Source organism: Haliotis rufescens, unplaced genomic scaffold (assembly GCF_023055435.1).
Source record: "Haliotis rufescens isolate VD_foot unplaced genomic scaffold, xgHalRufe1.0.p SCAF_9, whole genome shotgun sequence".
Taxonomy (NCBI): Eukaryota; Metazoa; Mollusca; class Gastropoda; order Lepetellida; family Haliotidae; genus Haliotis; species Haliotis rufescens.
In genome coordinates this window covers 23,338,391-23,360,071 of record NW_025964383.1, presented here as the reverse complement: position 1 = coordinate 23,360,071, position 21,681 = coordinate 23,338,391, and the positions used below count along the sequence as shown (strand labels likewise).

At 40.8% G+C, this 21,681-nt stretch overlaps 1 protein-coding gene across 1 annotated transcript in view; it reads right to left on the bottom strand.

The window, feature by feature from the left end:
* The window catches only part of LOC124116940, a 50,051-nt gene that overhangs the window by 12,224 nt on the left and 16,146 nt on the right, over positions 1-21,681 (bottom strand). The window contains exons 18-23 of the mRNA XM_048391320.1: positions 18,890-19,055; positions 17,798-17,847; positions 16,049-16,091; positions 2,210-2,265; positions 1,948-2,014; positions 1,218-1,324 (exon numbers count right to left, since the gene is read on the bottom strand). Of these exons, the coding sequence (XP_048247277.1) occupies positions 1,218-1,324; positions 1,948-2,014; positions 2,210-2,265; positions 16,049-16,091; positions 17,798-17,847; positions 18,890-19,055 (489 nt within the window). The remainder of the gene's footprint in view (positions 1-1,217; positions 1,325-1,947; positions 2,015-2,209; positions 2,266-16,048; positions 16,092-17,797; positions 17,848-18,889; positions 19,056-21,681) is intronic.

Here is a 21,681-nt window from a genome sequence, read left to right as displayed (position 1 = left end):
TTGGAATCTTTGCTGCAGCTTATTGAAGACAGGTTTTACATTAGCCCATGATAAATTTGTAGCACCAACCCCCAAAATGACATTTTAACATAAATACAGAAAGTGTTGTGGGAACTTTAATTCTCCCCGAAGATAAACATGTAGATCTGAAAGAATGTTTGGGTCAATTTGAAAAATTGAAGAAAGTTAAAAAGTTACAACTACATCAGTTGCTAGGAAAACGGACGTTCATGGACGTTTATCGGGCGTCTTATTGTCTTAGATTAAGCGGAAAATTGTTTACTCTTTATTGCGTTATCGAGGTCAAATTCTGTGAACAGTTTAATGGAACTACTTTTGCTCTTAAAGGTGAAGTACTTCCCTATCGGGGATGTGCCACTGATGCATGCGAGGAACGCGGCGGCAGCGCTTGGTGACGGTCGGTGCTATGTAAAGTGGAAGAGTCCACCCCCGGCGATTAGCGATCAGCAAATCAATATTGAAGAATTGGTAACTTTGTTTCTGGCAGTGCAGAGATTCATTGGGACCGGAACTTAGTGGTTGCCATGTCTAAGGATATACGGACAACACCGTTACAGTGTATTGCATCAACAGGGCCACGTCAACAAATCCTGTATTAATGAAATATATACAGGAAGTGACTGTTTAAACTTACAGCAAGACAAATACCAGGTGTTGTGTGTGACAGGTTATCTGGATAACATGATCGACACAACATGGTGTGGCTTGATTACTGTAACATTGACTCAATGTTATGCCACATGACAGTTAAATGCTGCGTTTCTGGCAAGATCATTGAATTTTAAATAAAATGTGTCTCAGCTCCAACATTAAACCAACTTTGGAAATATAGGAACCACAAAAGAGTGAAAGTATGAGTACAAACTGATGGGACAGTTAAAACAATTTTAGTCAGGTAACCAGACTGAGGGACAAACGATTTTGAACACAAACAACAATTTTTCGTAAGTTGAAAGGAAACAAGTGGTCATGTGATGATCTCCTTCAGGGTTAAGTAAGAAATAGTTATACCGATTGAGCATAACTTATACAGTTCTTTAACCAGAATTAAAGTATGGCAAATAGTCATTTTTAAAATTGTAATTATCACTCTTACCTAAATATTTGATAATTTAATTGCTTGAATTGCACAAACTAATTACTCGCCAAGCAGTTCAATATTCCATAATCGGATGTTTAACACTTTCTTTACTTACACTTTCAAGCATTGCGTACAAAGGTGTTCTGCTGAGTCTTCCCTGTTGAAACTGTCTTATTTGAAGGACGTGGCTTTTCTGTGCTTGTCTCCGTTGGTTGTCAGTATCTAGATGCAATGTGTAAAAGTCAGTTTATGAGTTAGAGGACATCATGATGATCCACGTGGTAATCCAACCTAGAACTGACAAACAGCTGGTTGATAGTGTGACATGAATCTGAACATCGGAATATGATCTCCTCAATATGTACAACTGAAAATGGGGATTGCATGCGACAAAACCCTTTCCATTACCACAATAGTTATTTTTATCCATTGTAAGATTTTGAAAGATGTTATTAGCATGTAATCATGAATCACTATCAAGTTCTGGTGATACCAGCTGTTCGCAAAAAGGTGAACTATCTTCCTGTCTTTTGTACATAAGGGAACACAATTGTGTGCGCATCATAGAACTAGACTAGCTTATTATCCCTACCAGTACTGTCTAATATTGATATCGGGAAAATTATTACATACACACATTTACACATTTGCCCCTGATATGACATCGTCGTTCTTAACTCGTACAGTTAACTAACAGTTAAACCTAATATGTTACAACAACGAATAATTAATAGGTACACTAATTAGCTTTTGCATAAAGTGAACTTAAAACATATGAAAATGTGATATCTGAACACTGAAAGGTGCCAACCCATTACACCCAACACTGAAGTTGTTACATTTACCTGGGGAGTCACGTGGTGTCTGAGAAGAATCTCCGAACATTAGATGGTCCTGGCATTGATAGTCAGTCTGTAAAGGCAACACAGTAAGATGAATCAGATCAACCTTAATCCCTATGAAGATATGAGTACCAGGTTATAAGAGTGTATACAAGTTCGAGGCTCCTTGGAGCCTTTAATTAATTGACAGTGACTCTCAGACAACTTTCTACTGATGAACGTTATTGATCTGATATTCGTTTGTTGACACTAACATAACACTTACAGTATCAAATCGTGGCATGTTCCGGTCCACGTAGTTTAATGTGTTCTGCCACTCAGCTGAGGAAGGAAAAGAAAGCTTACATATCATCATGATAATCGTATTTGTAAGACGTTTTATGAGTGATCGAGGGATATATCTATTTCAAGTATCCTACCTGTATATAGAGGACTCCCTTCCTGTATACAGAGGACTCCCTACCTGTATATAGAGGACTTCCTACCTGTGTACAGAGGACTTCCTACCTGTATATAGAGGACTTCCTACCTGTATACAGAGGACTCCCTACCTGTATATAGAGGACTCCCTACCTGTTTACGGAGGACTTCCTACCTGTATATAGAGGACTCCCTACCTGTATACAGAGAACTCCCTACCTGTATACAGAGGACTTCCTACCTGTATATAGAGGACTTCCTACCTGTATACAGAGGAATTCCTACCTGTATATAGAGGACTCCCTACCTGTATATAGAGGACTCCCTACCTGTACGTAGATGACTCCCTACCTGTATATAGAGCACTTCCTACCTGTATATAGAGGACTCCCTACCTGTATATAGAGGACTCCCTACTTGTATATAGAGGACTCCCTACCTGTATATAGAGGACTTCCTACCTGTATATAGAGGACTCCCTACCTGTATACAGAGGACTCCCTACCTGTATACAGAGGATTTCCAACCTGTATATAGAGGACTCCCTACCTGTATATAGAGGACTTCCCATCTGTATACAGAGGACTCGCTACCTGTATACAGAAGACTTCCTATCTGTATATAGAGGACTCCCTACCTGTATATAGAGGACTCCCTACCTGTATATAGAGGACTTCCTACCTGTATACAGAGGACTTCCTATCTGTATACAGAGGACTCCCTACCTGTATATAGAGGATTCCCTACCTGTATATAGAGGACTCCCTACCTGTATATAGAGGACTCCCTACCTGTATATAGAGGACTCCCTACGTGTATATAGAGGACTCCCTACCTCTATACAGAGGACTCCCTACCTGTATGTAGAGGACTCCCTACCTTTATATAAAGGACGTTCTACCTGTATATAGAGGACTTCCCACCTGTAATTAGAGGACTCCCTACCTGTATATAGAGGACTCCCTACCTGTATATAGACGACTTCCTACCTGTATGTAGAAGACTCCCTACCTGTATATAGAGGACTTACTACCTGTATATAGAGGACTCCCTACCTGTATATAGAGGACTCCCTACGTGTATATAGAGGACTCCCTACCTCTATACAGAGGACTTCCTACCTGTATATAGAGGACTCCCTACCTGTATATAGAGGACTTCCTACCTGTATGTAGAGGACTTCCTACCTATATATAGAGGAGTTCCTACCTGTATATAGAGGACTTCCTACCTGTATATAGAGGACTCCCTACCTGTATACAGAGGACTTCCTACCTGTATGTAGAAGACTCCCTACCTGTATATAGAGGACTCCCTACGTGTATATAGAGGACTCCCTACCTGTATATAGACGACTTCCTACCTGTATGTAGAAGACTCCCTACCTGTATATAGAGGACTTACTACCTGTATATAGAGGTCTTCCTACCTGTATATAGAGGACTTCCTACCTGTATATAGAGGACTCCCTACCCGTATACAGAGGACTTCGTACCTGTATATAGAGGACTCCCTACCTTTATACAGAGGACTTCGTACCTGTATATATAGGACTCCCTACCTTTATATAGAGGACTCCCTACCTGTATATAGAGGACTTCCTACCTGTATATAGAGGACTTCCTACCTGTATACAGAGGAATTCCTACCTGTATATAGAGGACTCCCTACCTGTATATAGAGGACTCCCTACCTGTATATAGAGGAATCCCTACCTGTACGTAGATGACTCCCTACCTGTATATAGAGCACTTCCTACCTGTATATAGAGGACTCCCTACCTGTATATAGAGGACTCCCTACCTGTATATAGAGAACTCCCTACCTGTATATAGAGGACTTCCTACCTGTATATAGATGACTCCCTACCTGTATATAGAGGACTCCCTACCTGCATACAGAGGACTCCCTACCTGTATGTAGAGGACTCCCTACCTTTATATAAAGGACGTTCTCCCTATATATAGATGACTTCCTACCTGTAATTAGAGGACTCCCTACCTGTATATAGAGAACTCCCTACCTGTATATAGAGGACTCCCTACCTGTATATAGACGACTTCCTACCTGTATGTAGAAGACTCCCTACCTGTATATAGGGGACTTACTACCTGTATATAGAGGTCTTCCTACCTGTATATAGAGGACTTCCTACCTGTATATAGAGGACTCTCTACCCGTATACAGAGGACTTCGTACCTGTATATAGAGGACTCCCTACCTTTATACAGAGGACTTCGTACCTGTATATATAGGACTCCCTACCTTTATATAGAGGACTCCCTACCTGTATATAGAGGACTTCCTGCCTGTATGCAGAGTACTCCCTTCCTGTATATAGAGGACTCCCTACCTGTATATAGAGGACTCCCTATCTGTATACAGAGGTCTCCCTACCTGTATATAGAGGACTTCCTACCTGTATATAGAGTACTTCCTACCTGTATAAATAGAGGACTACCTACATGTATAGAGAGGACTTTCTACTTGTATGTAGAAGACTCCCTACCTGTATATAGAGGACTCCCTACCTGTATATAGAGGACTCTCTACCCGTATACAGAGGACTCCCTACCTGTATATAGAGGACTTCCTACCTGTATATAGAGGTCTCCCTACCTGTATACAGAGGACTTCCTACCTGTATATAGAGGACTTCCTACCTGTATATAGAGGACTCCCTACGTGTATATAGAGGACTCCCTACCTGTATACAGAGGACTCCCTACCTGTATATAGAGGATTCCCTACCTGTATATAGAGGACTCCCTACCTGTATATAGAGGACTCCCTACCTTTATATAAAGGACTTCCTACCTGTACATAGAGGACTTCCTACCTGTATATAGAGGACTTCCTACCTGTATGTAGAGGACTCCTTACCTGTATATAGACGACTCCCTACCTGTATATAGAGGACTCCCTACCTGTATATAGAGGACTCCCTACCTGTATATAGAGGACTCCCTACCTGTATATAGAGGACTTTCTACCTGTATGTAGAAGACTCCCTACCTGTATATAGAGGAGTCCCTACTGTAAATGCAGAAATGGTGTTTTTCATCTGTTTCCAGAGTTTTGTTTAAGGTTCATTTTCTATATTTTGGTAATGGTTTAAGTTTCATTTATTTTTAAAAAACAAAGTTTTTCTTAGTTAAATATTTGGTCCACTTAAAGTCATCTTCATTTGAACCTCCTCACTTTGGCTTAGTGGATAAAGTGTTTGGTCATAATATGTCACATGACCTTTGAAAGCTAGACTTTGTGAGTTCAAATCCCCATTTCTCAATAAACTTTTGCAGATAAATTAATTACTTGTTTACAGCCTCAATTCCATTTCAAGTCGCATGATCTAAAAAGCACATGTTCCCCACACAATCAGTCAAATCTCCATCTTGTTAGGACCACGGTTACATTCTCCAAAGTGTAAAGCAACACAAAAGTGAAGTAAACTCATATTTTTCAATGCCAAAGTTAATATTATTTTATCTCTCAAGTGCTCAATGCATTTATAACTTCAATTCAGTAACCATTTGGCAGTTGTAAGCAATTTTGAGTATTTTGTCAGACAGTTGTTTGTTATTCTTTTAAATTGGTAATTTTGACTATTTAATTGGTTCAGCCTAAAGAAAGGATTGTATTTTCTTTCTATTTTAGTTTTCTGAACCTCACCCACCAACGTATTCAATGTAGACAATGTAAACAAAGATAGTCGTCTTATAACGAGACTGAAATTGCCTCATTATAACGCCTTAGAACGTAAACATAGTTTGAAGTTGTATTTTGAAGTCGTCTTTACCGTTCAACGTCAGCTCTTCAATTCAACTCCTTCACCAACGATTATATCTGAATGGATATTGTTCAACGTTTGTACTGAACCTTGTGATTAACGCTCAACATCATGTAATACAAATCCCTGTGGATGCGAGTGTCAGAAGTTTGTGTTTCTTGCATCTACATTAGTTCAGAAAAATTTATACTGCAAGATAACGTTGAAACTAGACTTGTCCAAAACTGAAATTGATAAAAAGCTAAAACTGAACTTTGACTTTTCAAGTACAACGTAACCATGGCAACTTGTCAAGATTATTCAATAGTTGATGATGAGACTGATCTGTCACATGAGCAGAATAGACAAGTGAGCTTTGAAGAAGATGAAGGAGAAAGTGAAGGTCGAAATCTTAGAAAAATTAGGACTCTAACTGATAAAGGGAAAGTTGAGAGACTCAGACTTTGGAAGAATAAACAGATAGCAGCTACCACAGCAGTGACAAAGAAGCGCAACGAAATCTCAAGGCTCATGGAACGTGGAGATAATTTGCACTTAGTGAAGATGAGTTATCAACATCTAAATGAACTGTTTGATCAATACACAATGTGTTTTGATGCATATTTTGCTGCATTAGAGACAGACGAGCTAAAGAGTATTGAGAGCAAGTCGAATACAGAAAAGGAACACGACTTCATCAAATACAGAGATCACGTTTCCCAATGGATCTCCAACATAGAAGTTCAACTTGCAGACAACATTGACTCTGCTTCAAGATCTTCATTTAAGTCAACAAGTTCAACACGATCAGCAAGAGCCAAGGAGAGAGCTCACCTTGCAGAATTGCTTTCAGAAAAGGTCAAGTTTGAAGATATTCGCAAGTTAGAAGAAATAAAGCTTGATATTGAAATTGCAAAGGCTGAGGCAAGGGAGAGAGTATATGCAGAAATGGAGTCTCCATCATTTCAAACAACCGTGCCACCAATTGTAAAGCCACGAGGTGATCATCTGCATGCTCATTCAGAACTGCAACATGATGCTAAAGACATTATATATCCTGTTTCCTCCAGTCAACAGAGTACTGTACATGTTCAGCATAACACTCCGGTCACTCCATGTGACACTGTAACGCCTCTGTGGTATACTAGGAGTGCAACAACATCGTATCATCAGACTCCTGTGAGGCAGAACTTCACCTCTCCATATCAACAGCCTCCCAGCTTAAATCCTCCTTCATTCAGCTCAACGTTTACTCAACCTGCAACAGAAAGTATGGTCCAAGCTCAGCAACAGATGTTGACAGCCATGTTTCTCCCTTAACCTGAAGTACCAAAGTTCAAAGGTGACCTAATTGAATATGGATCCTTCATGATGGCATTTGATGCTAGAATAGTGCCTCATACTAACTGTGACAGAGACAGGCTGTACTACCTCGATCAGCAACTGGAAGGTGAACCGAAAGACTTGATCGCTGGATGTCTGTATATGTCTCAGTTCGATGGATATACAGAAGCAAGGGAGCTGTTGGACAAGGAATATGGTGATCCATACAAGGTGTCAATGTCCTACATCAACCAGGTTCTGTTATGGCCTGATATTAAGTATGATGGCAGCCAGAAACTGAAGAAGTTCTCTGTGTTCCTGACAAAGTGTCTCCATGCAATGAAGAACATATCCCACATGTCAGTGCTGAACCATGCTCCGAATCTTCAAGCAATTGTCCACAAATTGCCATCTCATCTTCAGAACAGATGGAGAGATCGAGTGACAAAGTGCCATATCATCAGTTCAAGGTCAATGGAGTTCAAAGATCTTGTCGAGTTTATTGACTTTGCTGCCAAATCGGCCAACGAACCAGTGTTTGGAAAAGAAGCCATGCAGCATAGAGAACAGTTAAGTACATTTTCACAAGGTAAAACAACTAAGGGCAGACAACCATCATCAAAGTCTAGATCAACTGCATTTGCTACTTCAGTTAATTCCAGTTCCTCAACTGATAAACCGAGAAGACCACTGTCATGTTACTTCTGTTCAAAGTCGCATGATATTGATGACTGTTTCGAATTTGCCAAAAAGACACTCACTGAGAAACGAAGCTTTATGATGGATAAGAAAATGTGCTTTGGATGTTTCGCTTACAACCACACTGTTAAAGGATGTTTGAAGAAAAGACTCTGTAAGAAGTGCGAGAAGCGTCATCCAACTTCACTTCATGATGACAACTTCACCATGAAATCAACACCGCAGTTAACAGACACTCAAGCCAAACAAGTATCAAGGTCAAGTGATGGTGTAACCACGTCCTGCAGTGCAGCAACTTCAGATGCCATGGAAACAGTTCTCCAGTCGATTCTTCCAGTTACAGTGCATCTTGAAGACAGTGATGTGAACATAAAGACATATGCTTTCCTGGATAATGGGAGCTCAGGGTGTTTCATGACTAAAGATCTTCAGTGTCAGCTTGGTGCTCCATCAACACAGACAACTTTAAAGCTTCGCACGATGCATGGTATTGACATTGTGCCGACATCAGTGGTGACCTGTCTTGTGGTTATTGACATTGATTGTGCTAATCCTGTTCCACTTCCAAAGACATATGTGAAAAATGATATCCCTGTCAACCGTGATCAAATTCCTGATCCAGAATTCTTGAAGAAATGGCCTTATCTTCGTGACATGGCAAACAAGCTTCCAAGAGTGTATCCCAATCTTGAAGTTGGACTGTTAATTGGAAGCAATTGTCCGCAAGCACTGGAACCACAACAAGTAATCCCTTCGGGTGACAATGGTCCCTTTGCTGTGCTATATAAACACGGATGGACTGTAAATGGGCCTCTGCATGTGAAATATGATCAGGTTCAGAATTCTCTTTGCTGCAACAGAGTGATCTTCACTGAATCAACGGTTGTAAAAGAATGTTTAACAACGGACACTGTAGTGAAACTCCTGGAGAAGGACTTCAGCGAACAAGACATTGGTGATCTTCCTGGTCAACGTGGCTATTCCAGAGAAGACAAGCTGTTTATGGATATAGTTGAACAGAATGTGGAGTTCATCAATGGTCACTATCAGCTACCACTACCGTTCCGGAATCCTAATGCCTACTTTCCAAACAACAGACAACAAGCACTCAGCAGAGCAAAGTGGCAGAGAAAGAAGATGCTGGCAAGTGAAACCTACCACAGAGACTACACTGTGTTCATCAACAATCTCCTAGAGAAAGGTTTTGCCTATCCTGTGCCTGATGATGAACTCTCTGCATCTGCTGATAACGTCTGGTATCTTCCACACCATGGTATTTACCACCCAAGGAAACCTGAGGAAATTCGTGTTGTATTCGACTGCAGTGCCAGATATGAAGGATCTTCTCTTAACGACAGACTACTCCAGGGTCCTGATTTAACGAACTCTCTGATTGGTGTGCTGACAAGATTCAGGACTGAACCAGTAGCTTTCATGAGTGACGTGGAGGCTATGTTTTATCAAGTAAAGGTTCCAGTTTCACAACACGATCATCTGAGATTCCTTTGGTGGCCAGAAGGTAATCTTGATACTGACTTTAAAGAGTACAGAATGGCTGTACATATCTTCGGCGCCGTGTCATCCCCAAGCATTTCCAACTTTGCCTTGAAACACACAGCATCCAAAGCAGAGGAAAAGTATGGTATTCTTGTTGCTGAGACCATCCGAAAGAACTTCTACGTAGATGACTGCTTAAAAGCTGCAAAGGATGAAGACACAGCTGTGAGTTTGGTGCAGGATGGTGGATTCAGATTAACCAAGTTCACCTCTAACAGCAGAAATCTACTGAAGTCGATTCCCACAGATCATTCCAAAGAGCTGCAGTCCAGAGACCTTGACTATGATGATCTACCAATAGAACGAGCCCTGGGCATGAGATGGTATGTGAACTCTGTTTGGATTTTCTGTGGAGTTACCAGACAAACCAGTGACTCGCAGAGGAATCCTGTCAACCGTGTCTTCATTGTATGATCCACTTGGAATGGTGTCCCCAGTTATTCTGCCTGCAAAGAAGATACTCCAGGACTTTGCACCGACCAAAGCCTAGATTGGGATGATGACATACCTAGTGAACTTGCATGTGAATGGAAGAAATGGTTATCAGAACTTGACTTGATGAAAACTCTGAACATTCCACGGTGTGTAAAGCCATTTGACTTTGGGGAAGTCACATCAGCTCAACTGCATGTGTTCTCCGACGCAAGCACTCGGGGATATGGATGTGTAGTATATCTCAGACTGTGTGACAAGAGTGAGAACATCCATGTTGCCTTCCTGATGGGTAAGTCAAGACTATCTCCTGTGAAAACTGTCACTATTCCTCGTCTAGAACTGACAGCAGCAACTATGTCAATCAGAATTGGACAACAACTCCTTAAAGAACTTGATGTGAAAATAGACAATGTATCATACTACACGGACTCCACAACGGTTATCCACTACATCAACAGTGAGAAGAAGAGATTCCCGGTGTTTGTTGCCAACAGGGTCCGGCTCATTCGTGATTTCTCTTCTCCTTACCAGTGGAAGTATATTGATACATATGACAATCCTGCTGATGTCGCCTCAAAGGGAACAACTACAGCAAAACTACTCCAGGACGACAAGTGGTTCAATGGGCCAGTTTTTCTCAGAACTCCTGAAACGGAATGGACAATAAAGCAACTACCAACTGACTGTGATGAACAGTGTGAAGAGACTGTACAATCGTGTGTCACACAAGCTCAAATCTGTGAAAGTGGTATGGACTGTCTGATCAATCACTATTCAAATTGGTACAGATTGAAACGTGCAGTTGCAGTCTTCAGTTGTGTGATGGACATTCTTCAAGAACGGATGAAGTGCCAGATAGAGAAACATGTCCCTGACTGCCAAACGACAGAAGTGTTCACTGTAAAACGCCTAGAGCATGCTTCAAAAGCTGTAGTTAAGTATGTTCAGTCAAAGACTTTCAGTTGTAAAATCAATTCTCTTCAAGACTCATCTGGTAAACGAGGCCGAGTACCAAGAAGCAGTTCTGTCTCCAAGTTGGATCCATTCATAGATTCTGATGGAGTACTCAGAGTTGGAGGCAGACTCAACAAGCTTAAGGCTCAAGTTCCAGAATCCACGAAGCACCAGATACTCTTACCAAGAAAGAACCATGTGACAACACTCATCATTCGTGACGTCCATCATAAGCTGAGTCATGCTGGTAGAAATCATGTGTTGTCAGTGCTAAGAGAAACTTTCTGGGTGGTCAGTGCCAACTCAACAGTCAGAAATGTGCTTCATCAGTGTGTGACATGTCGTCGACTAACTGCCCCAACATGTGAACAGAACATGGCCGACTTACCACCAAGTAGAACAAGTCCACGACCACCGTTCACATTCACTGGTGTTGATTACTTTGGCCCTTTCATCATCAAGGAGGGCAGGAAGCAGGTCAAACGTTATGGAGTGTTGTTCACTTGCCTTGTGAGCATAGCTGTCCACATAGAAACTGCTAACTCTCTCGACACAGACTCCTTTCTCAATGCTCTACGTCGTTTTGTTGCCAGAAGAGGACCTGTGCAGGAGATGTGGTCTGATAACGGGACCAACTTCATTGGGGCTACAAGGGAACTGTAGGGAGCTCTAATGGAAATGGACCAAAACCTAGTGAAATCTCATCTGCTAAAAGTCAACATAGACTGGCACTTCAACCCACCATCAGCTAGCCACATGGGAGGGGCCTGGGAAAGGATGGTGCGATCAGTTAGAAAGGTTCTGGCTCCAATGCTGTATGAGTTTGGAGATAGAATTGAGGACGAGTCATTCAGAACCTTGATGTGTGAAGTTGAAGAGATAATCAACTCAAGACCTCCGACAACACCTTCCAGTGATCCCAGAGACCTCACTCCATTGTCACCAAATCACCTGCTGAAGATGAAGTCCAACGTATATGTAGCTCCTCCTGGACAGTTTCAGCGAGACGATATGTACATGCGTCGGCGATGGCGCAGAATCCAGTATCTTGCCAACGTGTTCTGGACAAGATGGAAAAAGGAGTATCTGCTCTCTCTACAAGAACGCCAGAAGTGGAATACACCTCAACGCAATCTGATGATCAACGACATTGTGCTCGTCAAAGATGACAATCTCCATAGATCCTGCTGGTCTATGGGACGTGTGATCAGTGTAGAGGCCGATAAAGATGGCTTTGTCCGCAGTGTTCAGATAAAGACTCTGAACTCTGAACTACGTCGACCAGTGACCAAACTTGTTTTGCTGGTACCAAGTTAAAAGTGAACTAATCAGTGTTTAATTGACATTGCAGTTATGTGATTCAGATACTCTAAAAGACAATTGATTGGAATGGTTGATTATTTATATTCTGCATTTAGTAGTTAGGTTAAACATGTATGTTTAAGAGGCCGAGTATGTAAATGCAGAAATGGTGTTTTTCATCTGTTTCAAGAGTTTTGTTTAAAGTTCATTTTCTATATTTTGGTAATGGTTTAAGTTTCATTTATTTTTAAAAAACAAAGTTTTTCTTAGTTAAATATTTGGTCCACTTAAAGTCATCTTCATTTGAACCTCCTCACTTTGGCTTAGTGGATAAAGTGTTTGGTCATAATATGTCACATGACCTTTGAAAGCTAGACTTTGTGAGTTCAAATCCCCATTTCTCAATAAACTTTTGCAGATAAATTAATTACTTGTTTACAGCCTCAATTCCATTTCAAGTCACATGATCTAAAAAGCACATGTTCCCCACACAATCAGTCAAATCTCCATCTTGTTAGGACCACGGTTACATTCTCCAAAGTGTAAAGCAACACAAATGTAAATAAACTAAAATATTTTTCAATGCCAAAGTTAATATTATTTTATCTCTCAAGTGCTCAATGCATTTATAACTTCAATTCAGTAACCATTTGGCAGTTGTAAGCAATTTTGAGTATTTTGTCAGACAGTTGTTTGTTATTCTTTTAAATTGGTAATTTTGACTATTTAATTGGTTCAGCCTAAAGAAAGGATTGTATTTTCTTTCTATTTTAGTTTTCTGAACCTCACCCACCAACGTATTCAATGTAGACAATGTAAACAAAGATAGTCGTCTTATAACGAGACTGAAATTGCCTCATTATAACGCCTTAGAACGTAAACATAGTTTGAAGTTGTATTTTGAAGTCGTCTTTACCGTTCAACGTCAGCTCTTCAATTCAACTCCTTCACCAACGATTATATCTGAATGGATATTGTTCAACGTTTGTACTGAACCTTGTGATTAACGCTCAACATCATGTAATACAAATCCCTGTGGGTGCGAGTGTCAGAAGTTTGTGTTTCTTGCATCTACACTTACTTTTATATAGATGACTCCCTACCTGTATATAGAGGACTCCCTACCTGTATATAGAGGACTCCCTACCTGTATGTAGAGGACTTCCTACCTGTATGCAGAGTACTCCCTTCCTGTATATAGAGGACTCCCTACCTGTATATAGAGGACTTCCTACCTGTATATAGAGGACTCCCTACCTGTATATAGAGGACTCCCTACCTGCATGTAGAAGACTCCCTACCTGTATATAGAGGACTTCCTACCTGTATATAGAGGACTCCCTACCTGTATATAGAGGACTTCCTACCTGTATGCAGAGTATTCCCTTCCTGTATATAGAGGACTCCCTACCTGTATATAAAAATCCCTGTGGGTGTGAGTGTCAGAAGTTTGTGTTTCTTGCATCTACGCCTACTTTTATATAGATGACTCCCTACCTGTATATAGAGGACTCCCTACCTGTATATAGAGGACTTCCTACCTGTATATAGAGGACTCCCTACCTGTATATAGAGGACTTCCTACCTGTATATACAGGACTCCCTACCTGTATATAGAGGACGCCCTACCTGTATATAGAGGACTCCCTACCTGTATAAAGAGGACTTCCTACCTGTATATACAGGACTCCCTACCTGTATATAGAGGACTCCCTACCTGTATGTAGAAGACTTCCTACCTGTATACAGAGGACTTCTTACCTGTATATAGAGGACTTCCTACCTGTATATAGAGGACTCACTACCTGTATGTAGAAGACTCCCTACCTGTATATAGACGACTCCCTACCTGTATATAGACGACTCCCTACCTTGATATAGAGGACTTCCTACCTGTATATAGAGGACTTCCTACCTGTATGTAGAGGACTTCCTACCTGTATGTAGAGAACTCCCTACATGTATGTAGACGACTCCGTACCTGTATATAGAGGACCCCCTACCTGTATATAGACGACTCCCTACCTGTATATAGAGGACTCCCTACCTGTATATAGAGGACTCCCTACCTGTATATAGAGGACTTCCTACCTGTATATACAGGACTCCCTACCTGTATATAGAGGACGCCCTACCTGTATATAGAGGACTCCCTACCTGTATATAGAGGACTTCCTACCTGTATATACAGGACTCCCTACCTGTATGTAGAGGACTCCCTACCTGTATGTAGAAGACTTCCTACCTGTATACAGAGGACTTCCTACCTGTATATAGAGGACTTCCTACCTGTATATAGAGGACTCACTACCTGTATATAGAGGACGCCCTACCTGTATATAGAGGACTCCCTACCTGTATAAAGAGGACTTCCTACCTGTATATACAGGACTCCCTACCTGTATATAGAGGACTCCCTACCTGTATGTAGAAGACTTCCTACCTGTATACAGAGGACTTCTTACCTGTATATAGAGGACTTCCTACCTGTATATAGAGGACTCACTACCTGTATGTAGAAGACTCCCTACCTGTATATAGACGACTCCCTACCTGTATATAGACGACTCCCTACCTGTATATAGAGGACTTCCTACCTGTATATAGAGGACTTCCTACCTGTATGTAGAGGACTTCCTACCTGTATGTAGAGAACTCCCTACATGTATGTAGACGACTCCGTACCTGTATATAGAGGACTCCCTACCTGTATATAGACGACTCCCTACCTGTATATAGAGGACGCCCTACCTGTATATAGAGGACTCCCTACCTGTATATAGAGGACTCCCTACCTGTATATAGAGGACTTCCTACCTGTATATACAGGACTCCCTACCTGTATATAGAGGACGCCCTTCCTGTATATAGAGGACTCCCTACCTGTATATAGAGGACTTCCTACCTGTATATACAGGACTCCCTACCTGTATATAGAGGACTCCCTACCTGTATGTAGAGGACTTCCTACCTGTATATAGAGGACTTCCTACCTGTATATAGAGGACTCACTACCTGTATGTAGAAGACTCCCTACCTGTATATAGAGGACTCCCTACCTGTATATAGACGACTCCCTACCTGTATATAGAGGATTTCCTAATATGTAGAGAACTCCCTACATGTATGTAGACGACTCCGTACCTGTATATAGAGGACTCCCTACCTGTATATAGACGACTCCCTACCTGTATATAGAGGACTCCCTACCTGTATGTAGAGGACTTCCTACCTGTATATAGAGGACTTCCTACCTGTATATAGAGGACTCACTACCTGTATGTAGAAGACTCCCTACCTGTATATAGACGACTCCCTACCTGTATATAGACGACTCCCTACCTGTATATAGAGGATTTCCTAATATGTAGAGAACTCCCTACATGTATGTAGACGACTCCGTACCTGTATATAGAGGACTCCCTACCTGTATATAGACGACTCCCTACCTGTATATAGAGGACTCCCTACCTGTATGTAGAGGAATCCCTACATGTACGTAGAGGACTCCCTACCTGTATGTAGAGGACTCCCTACCTGTATATAGAGGACTCCCTACCTGTATATAGAGGACTTCCTACCTGTAGATAGAGGACTCGATATCTGTATATAGCACTTCCTACCTGTATGTAGAAGACTGCCTACCTGTATATAGAGGACTCAGCTGCAGCATTACTTTGTCCTTCTCCTGAAACAAACCAAATATCTCAGCTTTGCCTGATTCACGTGCGTGCGTGCGTGCGTGCGTGCGTGCGTCTGTGTATACATTAGTATTCAGTTGAGCATGTGTATGCGTGCGTTGAAGGACACGAGGAGCAAGGAGATGGGCACGAGGTTGCACCATTAGCTTAAGGTGCAATACAACAAATTTAATGGTGACTTGGCCATTCCTCTATCATTAACCCCGCTGTGATGTTGCTGGACTTTTGCTACAAGCAGCTTAAACCCATACTCACTCACTCACTCATTTAACTGACATTGTGTGATATAATTGATTCATTGCTCTAAAGAGCGTTGATCCAAAAGCCTCTACCCATTCACTTTATTTTATATAGCATAGTATACTTAATTCTAATCTTTTTTTATAAAAGAAATAATGTCCAAGCTGACAGGATTTAAATACATTTTCATTATTATTCGTCCTTACCCACAGAACTTATCTCGAGTCATAGAGGGGCGGTCGGGTAGCCTAGTGGTTAAAGCGTTCGCTTGTCATGCCGAAGACCCGGGTTCGATTCCCGACATGGGTACATTGTGTGAAGCCAATTTCTGGTGTCCCCCGCCGTGATATTGCTGGAATATTGCTAAAAGCGGCGTAAAAACATACTAATTCACTCACTCGACTCATAGTGGGTATCTTGTAGTGATTTTGTTATAAATAGCGATGAATACATGTGAGTTGTTCAGCGACCACAGATTGTCATTTTGTTTTTGAGTAACCATGATTAACATACTTTATCATCATAAAATAGGGTTTAACTGTCTCACGTTTGTGCAAAAAAATCCCTTTGTGTTTCATCTGCTCAAATGTACATTAATCATAACTATAGTCCTCGCCTCGCCACAAGATAGCTGCATGTGTGCTAATATTTATGGAGTGAGAACAAGCCAAGGAAACCACCACCCCGGATCCGGCACCCATGACACAAACAGTCTGTAAATGTTTTGCAACACGTTCCTTGATTTGACTGTCATTTTGTAACCACGTTCAGGATGCTGATGATTTCTGTACCATAATTAGGAGATAAACATACTGTGTTTTCAATGTAGAGCTAGGTTACCTGTAGATTTAACAGCGCTGTATTGAATTTGGAACCGAACGCACAGCGTGAGGTTTCAAATGTTAAACAAAATATGGCGTTGTATGTGCACAAATAGTTTGTTTACACCGTAATAGTTCACTCGAACATATGACAGGCATTGCGAAGCTATTATGAGGTGAGCATCCCTAAAGAAAACTAAGCAAGCTTTGCAAGTATTTCGTTCTATACTGCGTGTCACCATTATGACGTCATATCGCAAATAGTGACGCAAAAGATATGACGTCACAGTCGTATATAAAAAAGCGCCAAATTCCAGGCTCTCTGTGTCTCCAAAACGTAGATACATTCTTTTTATAGATTTATATCGTGTTTTCTGGACAAAATGTATTGCCACAAATACTTTGAATATTGGAGTAACCGCAACTTTGCATTTTGTCACCTATAATTGCAGATATTATTTATTAAAAATGTCTACCGATAATAACTGAAAAAAGTACTATTCTATTCACATCTATCCCCCAAACCAGCTGTTTCAATCAGAGGGGGTTTATTGTGATTTAATAGCCTCTTATTGGCCAATCATAATCGAGCAATTTTGCAAATTCATGGTAGAATGTTAAATATGTGTTACCTGTTCCACGATATCCAAGTCTTCTGCAAGCTTTTCTATATCATCAAAACCTGCAGGAAAAACATTGTTTTGAAATGGACAACAACGAAACCCTCACTACCACTGATGAAGATAAAATATATAATAGTCACTATTATACTCAAACAACATCCATTATATAATAAAAACACATTCTAACAGCGGCGGCGTCTGGCGTCATTATCCATGATCGGAGGCCTCGTGGCGAGCTGGTGGTTGTCGAAATGGGAGTCAACAACTGCTTCCAGGACATCTGGCATGGTCGGTGCTGATTACTTGTGAAGTTGCGTTGTATGGTGATCAAGTCCAGCTTTCATTCGTGTGAGATAAACCCCTTAATCATCCCCGAGGCTCTCTTTTCCGACAGGTTCTCAGATTCTAAGCTCGTCGTGTAAAACACCATGTCAAACGAAACCTCTGATGGTCACATAATGGCGTTTGATGAATCTCCTGAACGCCATTCCTGCCGCTCTGAAGCGGTTCCTTGTAACATCGGGTTTGAGATTTTCCTTTTTCCCAGCAAGACCTGGTAAGTTTAGTCGCAGATATAGCTTGGACTCAGTGTCTCAAACGTTCAATGTTCTATAATGAGAGATCAGAATAAAAACGGTTTGACAATGAATGATGGAATCTATCCCACAACCTCCAGGCACTCTATCCATTAGACCACAGAACTAGATAAAGAGATGTGGTACATTGGAAGGTACCACGTGTAGCGTGTATTTCCTGACCATGTGTATTTTACGAGCGTGTTTTTTCAGCCTATGCTAACCCACTTTTATAAATGACTTTAAACAAATATTAATAAATGTTGTTTAAACGGTCTTTGTGCTATTCCCCCCTCTCGAGTTTTACATTTTCAACTAAAACCTCGGAGACGTGTTTTCCCCTGTACCTAAACATTGCAAGATAGCAGATTTAAATACCTAAATTTGATTTCTGAAACAAACTGCATTTTGGAGAATGCAAATATAACACGCTGAAGTTCTGATGTCACTGTCAAACATGAACTGTCACATTCTTACGACTAAACATCATTCTTTCAATAACCATTATAATATTGTCATTACTTACTCTCCTGACTTTCCTCCAAATCCTTCAGCGAATGAACAGAAGCCGGATCCTTCAGTGATGTCTCAGATGTCCATTCCGTCAGTGATGTTTCGGATGGCGAGTCCTTCATTGTTTTATCTTTTGCCGAGTCCAACAGAGATGCATGTGCAATGTTGTCTATCTTGGACTGAAAAAGGACAACAGTTACATATGTAAATACGTCCTGTGCATTTAACTCTACTACGGTAAGATAGTGTCAACCCTTAAAAAATGTACATGAAGGTAAATTATCTTGTTTACACTTGTATGGTGTACATCCTCCCGTGCTATAATTGTTTGCTGTTTATATCTTTTATATTGTCACAAGTATCAACTGCAGACGGTTAAACTTAACCTATACCATATGAATTACTGCGAGGGACAAACTGTGAAGTGTAACACCAACATTCCCAGTGGAATTGGATCGCGGTGATCCCCCACTTGTGATCCATACTCTTATTTCAAATTCGACTTGCTAGGGAATACTTTACGCTGATGGTAAACACACGAGATATTGAGCAATTGTCAGCTGCAGAAAATAAATTTCGTCTTATATTTTAACTTAAAATATTGTGGTCTCAATGAATAAGTTGATTATGTTACTTATAAAAACAATGTTTGATGTAAAATATGTGCCAGAAGCATTTCTGGACAAACTTCTATCCATACCCCAGCTATATGTATTGCTAAATTGGCGAAATTGTAAACGATGATGTTGGTTTGAGAATAAATAAATCTCTTTTTCACCTCTCAAAAGATATGCGCCTATTACGAATGTACCCACTGGCTCCTCGTGTTACAGCAGCTAAGACTTACTTAACCACTGATACACTTGCTCCATAGAGGTTAACTGAATATAAAGTATCATTTTAAAGTTAAAGAGAACTCTGGTGATGTGATTGCTTTAATTACTGCCCACATGACCCGTTCATGGTTAAAATTTAAGTATGAATTTCACCTTTCGACGTTTACACGATACGATTATGGACCGGAACTAGTTTCCAGGAGGAATCCCCGATTGGAACAATTGTGTTGTCTTCCCTGCCTTCCACGATGAGGATCGGCAATATCGGACAATAAACTAACATCTCTATTCACACAATGTTTCGCATGAACGTTTATTTACATATTTGCATTACATTAAATAAATATCCCCCAGCATAACGTCAATGTACTCCCTACCTGAGACCGTTTCAAGCCTCCCCCCTCCCCCTCATCAGTCCTGGTGGCATGTTTGTCACTCAATTTTGTCATTATCGTTTGCCCCGACCACGGGCATCAATACAGGCTCTTGCTTTAAATTATATGGACACCACATCATGTTTTTATAATAGTATTCACGAAAACTTACAAGAGAGGAGTGAGTGAGTGAGTTGGGTTTAACGCCGCTTTTAACAGTATTCCAGTTATATCGCGGCGTGTCAGCTTAATGTGGGAGGAAAGCCCTAAGTGACGCAGGTCTCAGACGTTTACAACTTCGATGAAACCCACGAGCACGGGTATGGTGCTGACAAACCTAGAAACATAATCGGGGCGAACTGGGATTCGAACCCACAATCATAGGTTTCTGGCGTGCCCAAGAGACGCAACTCTGCACAGCGAATCGCGGCGCCTTAGACGACTGGGCCACCCATGAGGAGGATGCGTGTAGCTAGTGACCTGAATAATCTTGTTGAAAATAATGTTTACGCACATGACAGAATAAGTGTGAACAAAGATTTAACAGCGTTTCGACTTGAAATAATATGACCTTTTTCAAAAAAATTCTTCCGCTGTGGAAAATTGTGCACCGATATAAGAATATTTTTACCACGATAGCATCGTCATAAAAGAACCACGTCAAATTTATCTTTCTTCAGCTGTTTATTAAAAGTTCGTTTCCGAAGCAAAGCGACTGGTCTTAAATTAATTTATAGACCAGTACCAAGTGTTTTAAATTTTGTAAACAAATGTGAAATTATTATGTAAGATTTAGATTTTATTTCGTCTCTCTTGTTAGTTGAGGTTGGAGATGAGAAACACATACACAAATTATGGATGGCTTCTGCAAATGATAGTTGGCATGCCACAAAGGAATCAACAGGGAATAAGAATCTGGGTCACGGAGTGACTTCGGCACAAGGAGCTTTTTGACAAGTGTGACTCTGCCAAAACACATAGCTACTGGGCAATGAAAACATGTGACGGAAACAACAACCTACTTTCATCGCTTGGAAATATTTTTGACCATTACAAGGGCTGCAAGTTATGCTCATGTCGAAATAGTTACCAGAGAGGATGATCCGTGTAGGCAGCAACCTGAATAATCTTGATGAAATAATGTTCACACACATAACAGAATTAGTGTGAACAAATATTTAACAGTGTGTTCAGTGGCCCGCTCCCGTCTTCGAGTATAACTTTACACCTGTTACGTCTCTCACAAATTAAAACACCAGCTACGCACCACGACCGCTTGGCGCTCACGGGGCCGAGAGATGTGTATGTAATAGATTTAGTCCAACTGTAGTAGAGGCATAAACACATATAACATATAATACACATAACAATCATCTGGATGTAGAATACGATAACCACGAGGGCTTCCAACAGTTAAAACAACTTAAGTGTTCGGTGAACTTCAACTGTTTCTTGTCTTCACCATATCGATGGAGTTCTTTTATAGTCTCATCGGAATAACATTTCACGATGATCTCACGTTCGGAGAATAAGTCATTGTAGCCCTTATGACACAATGTTTTCTTATGAAACAGAAATACAGACATGATCTTGAC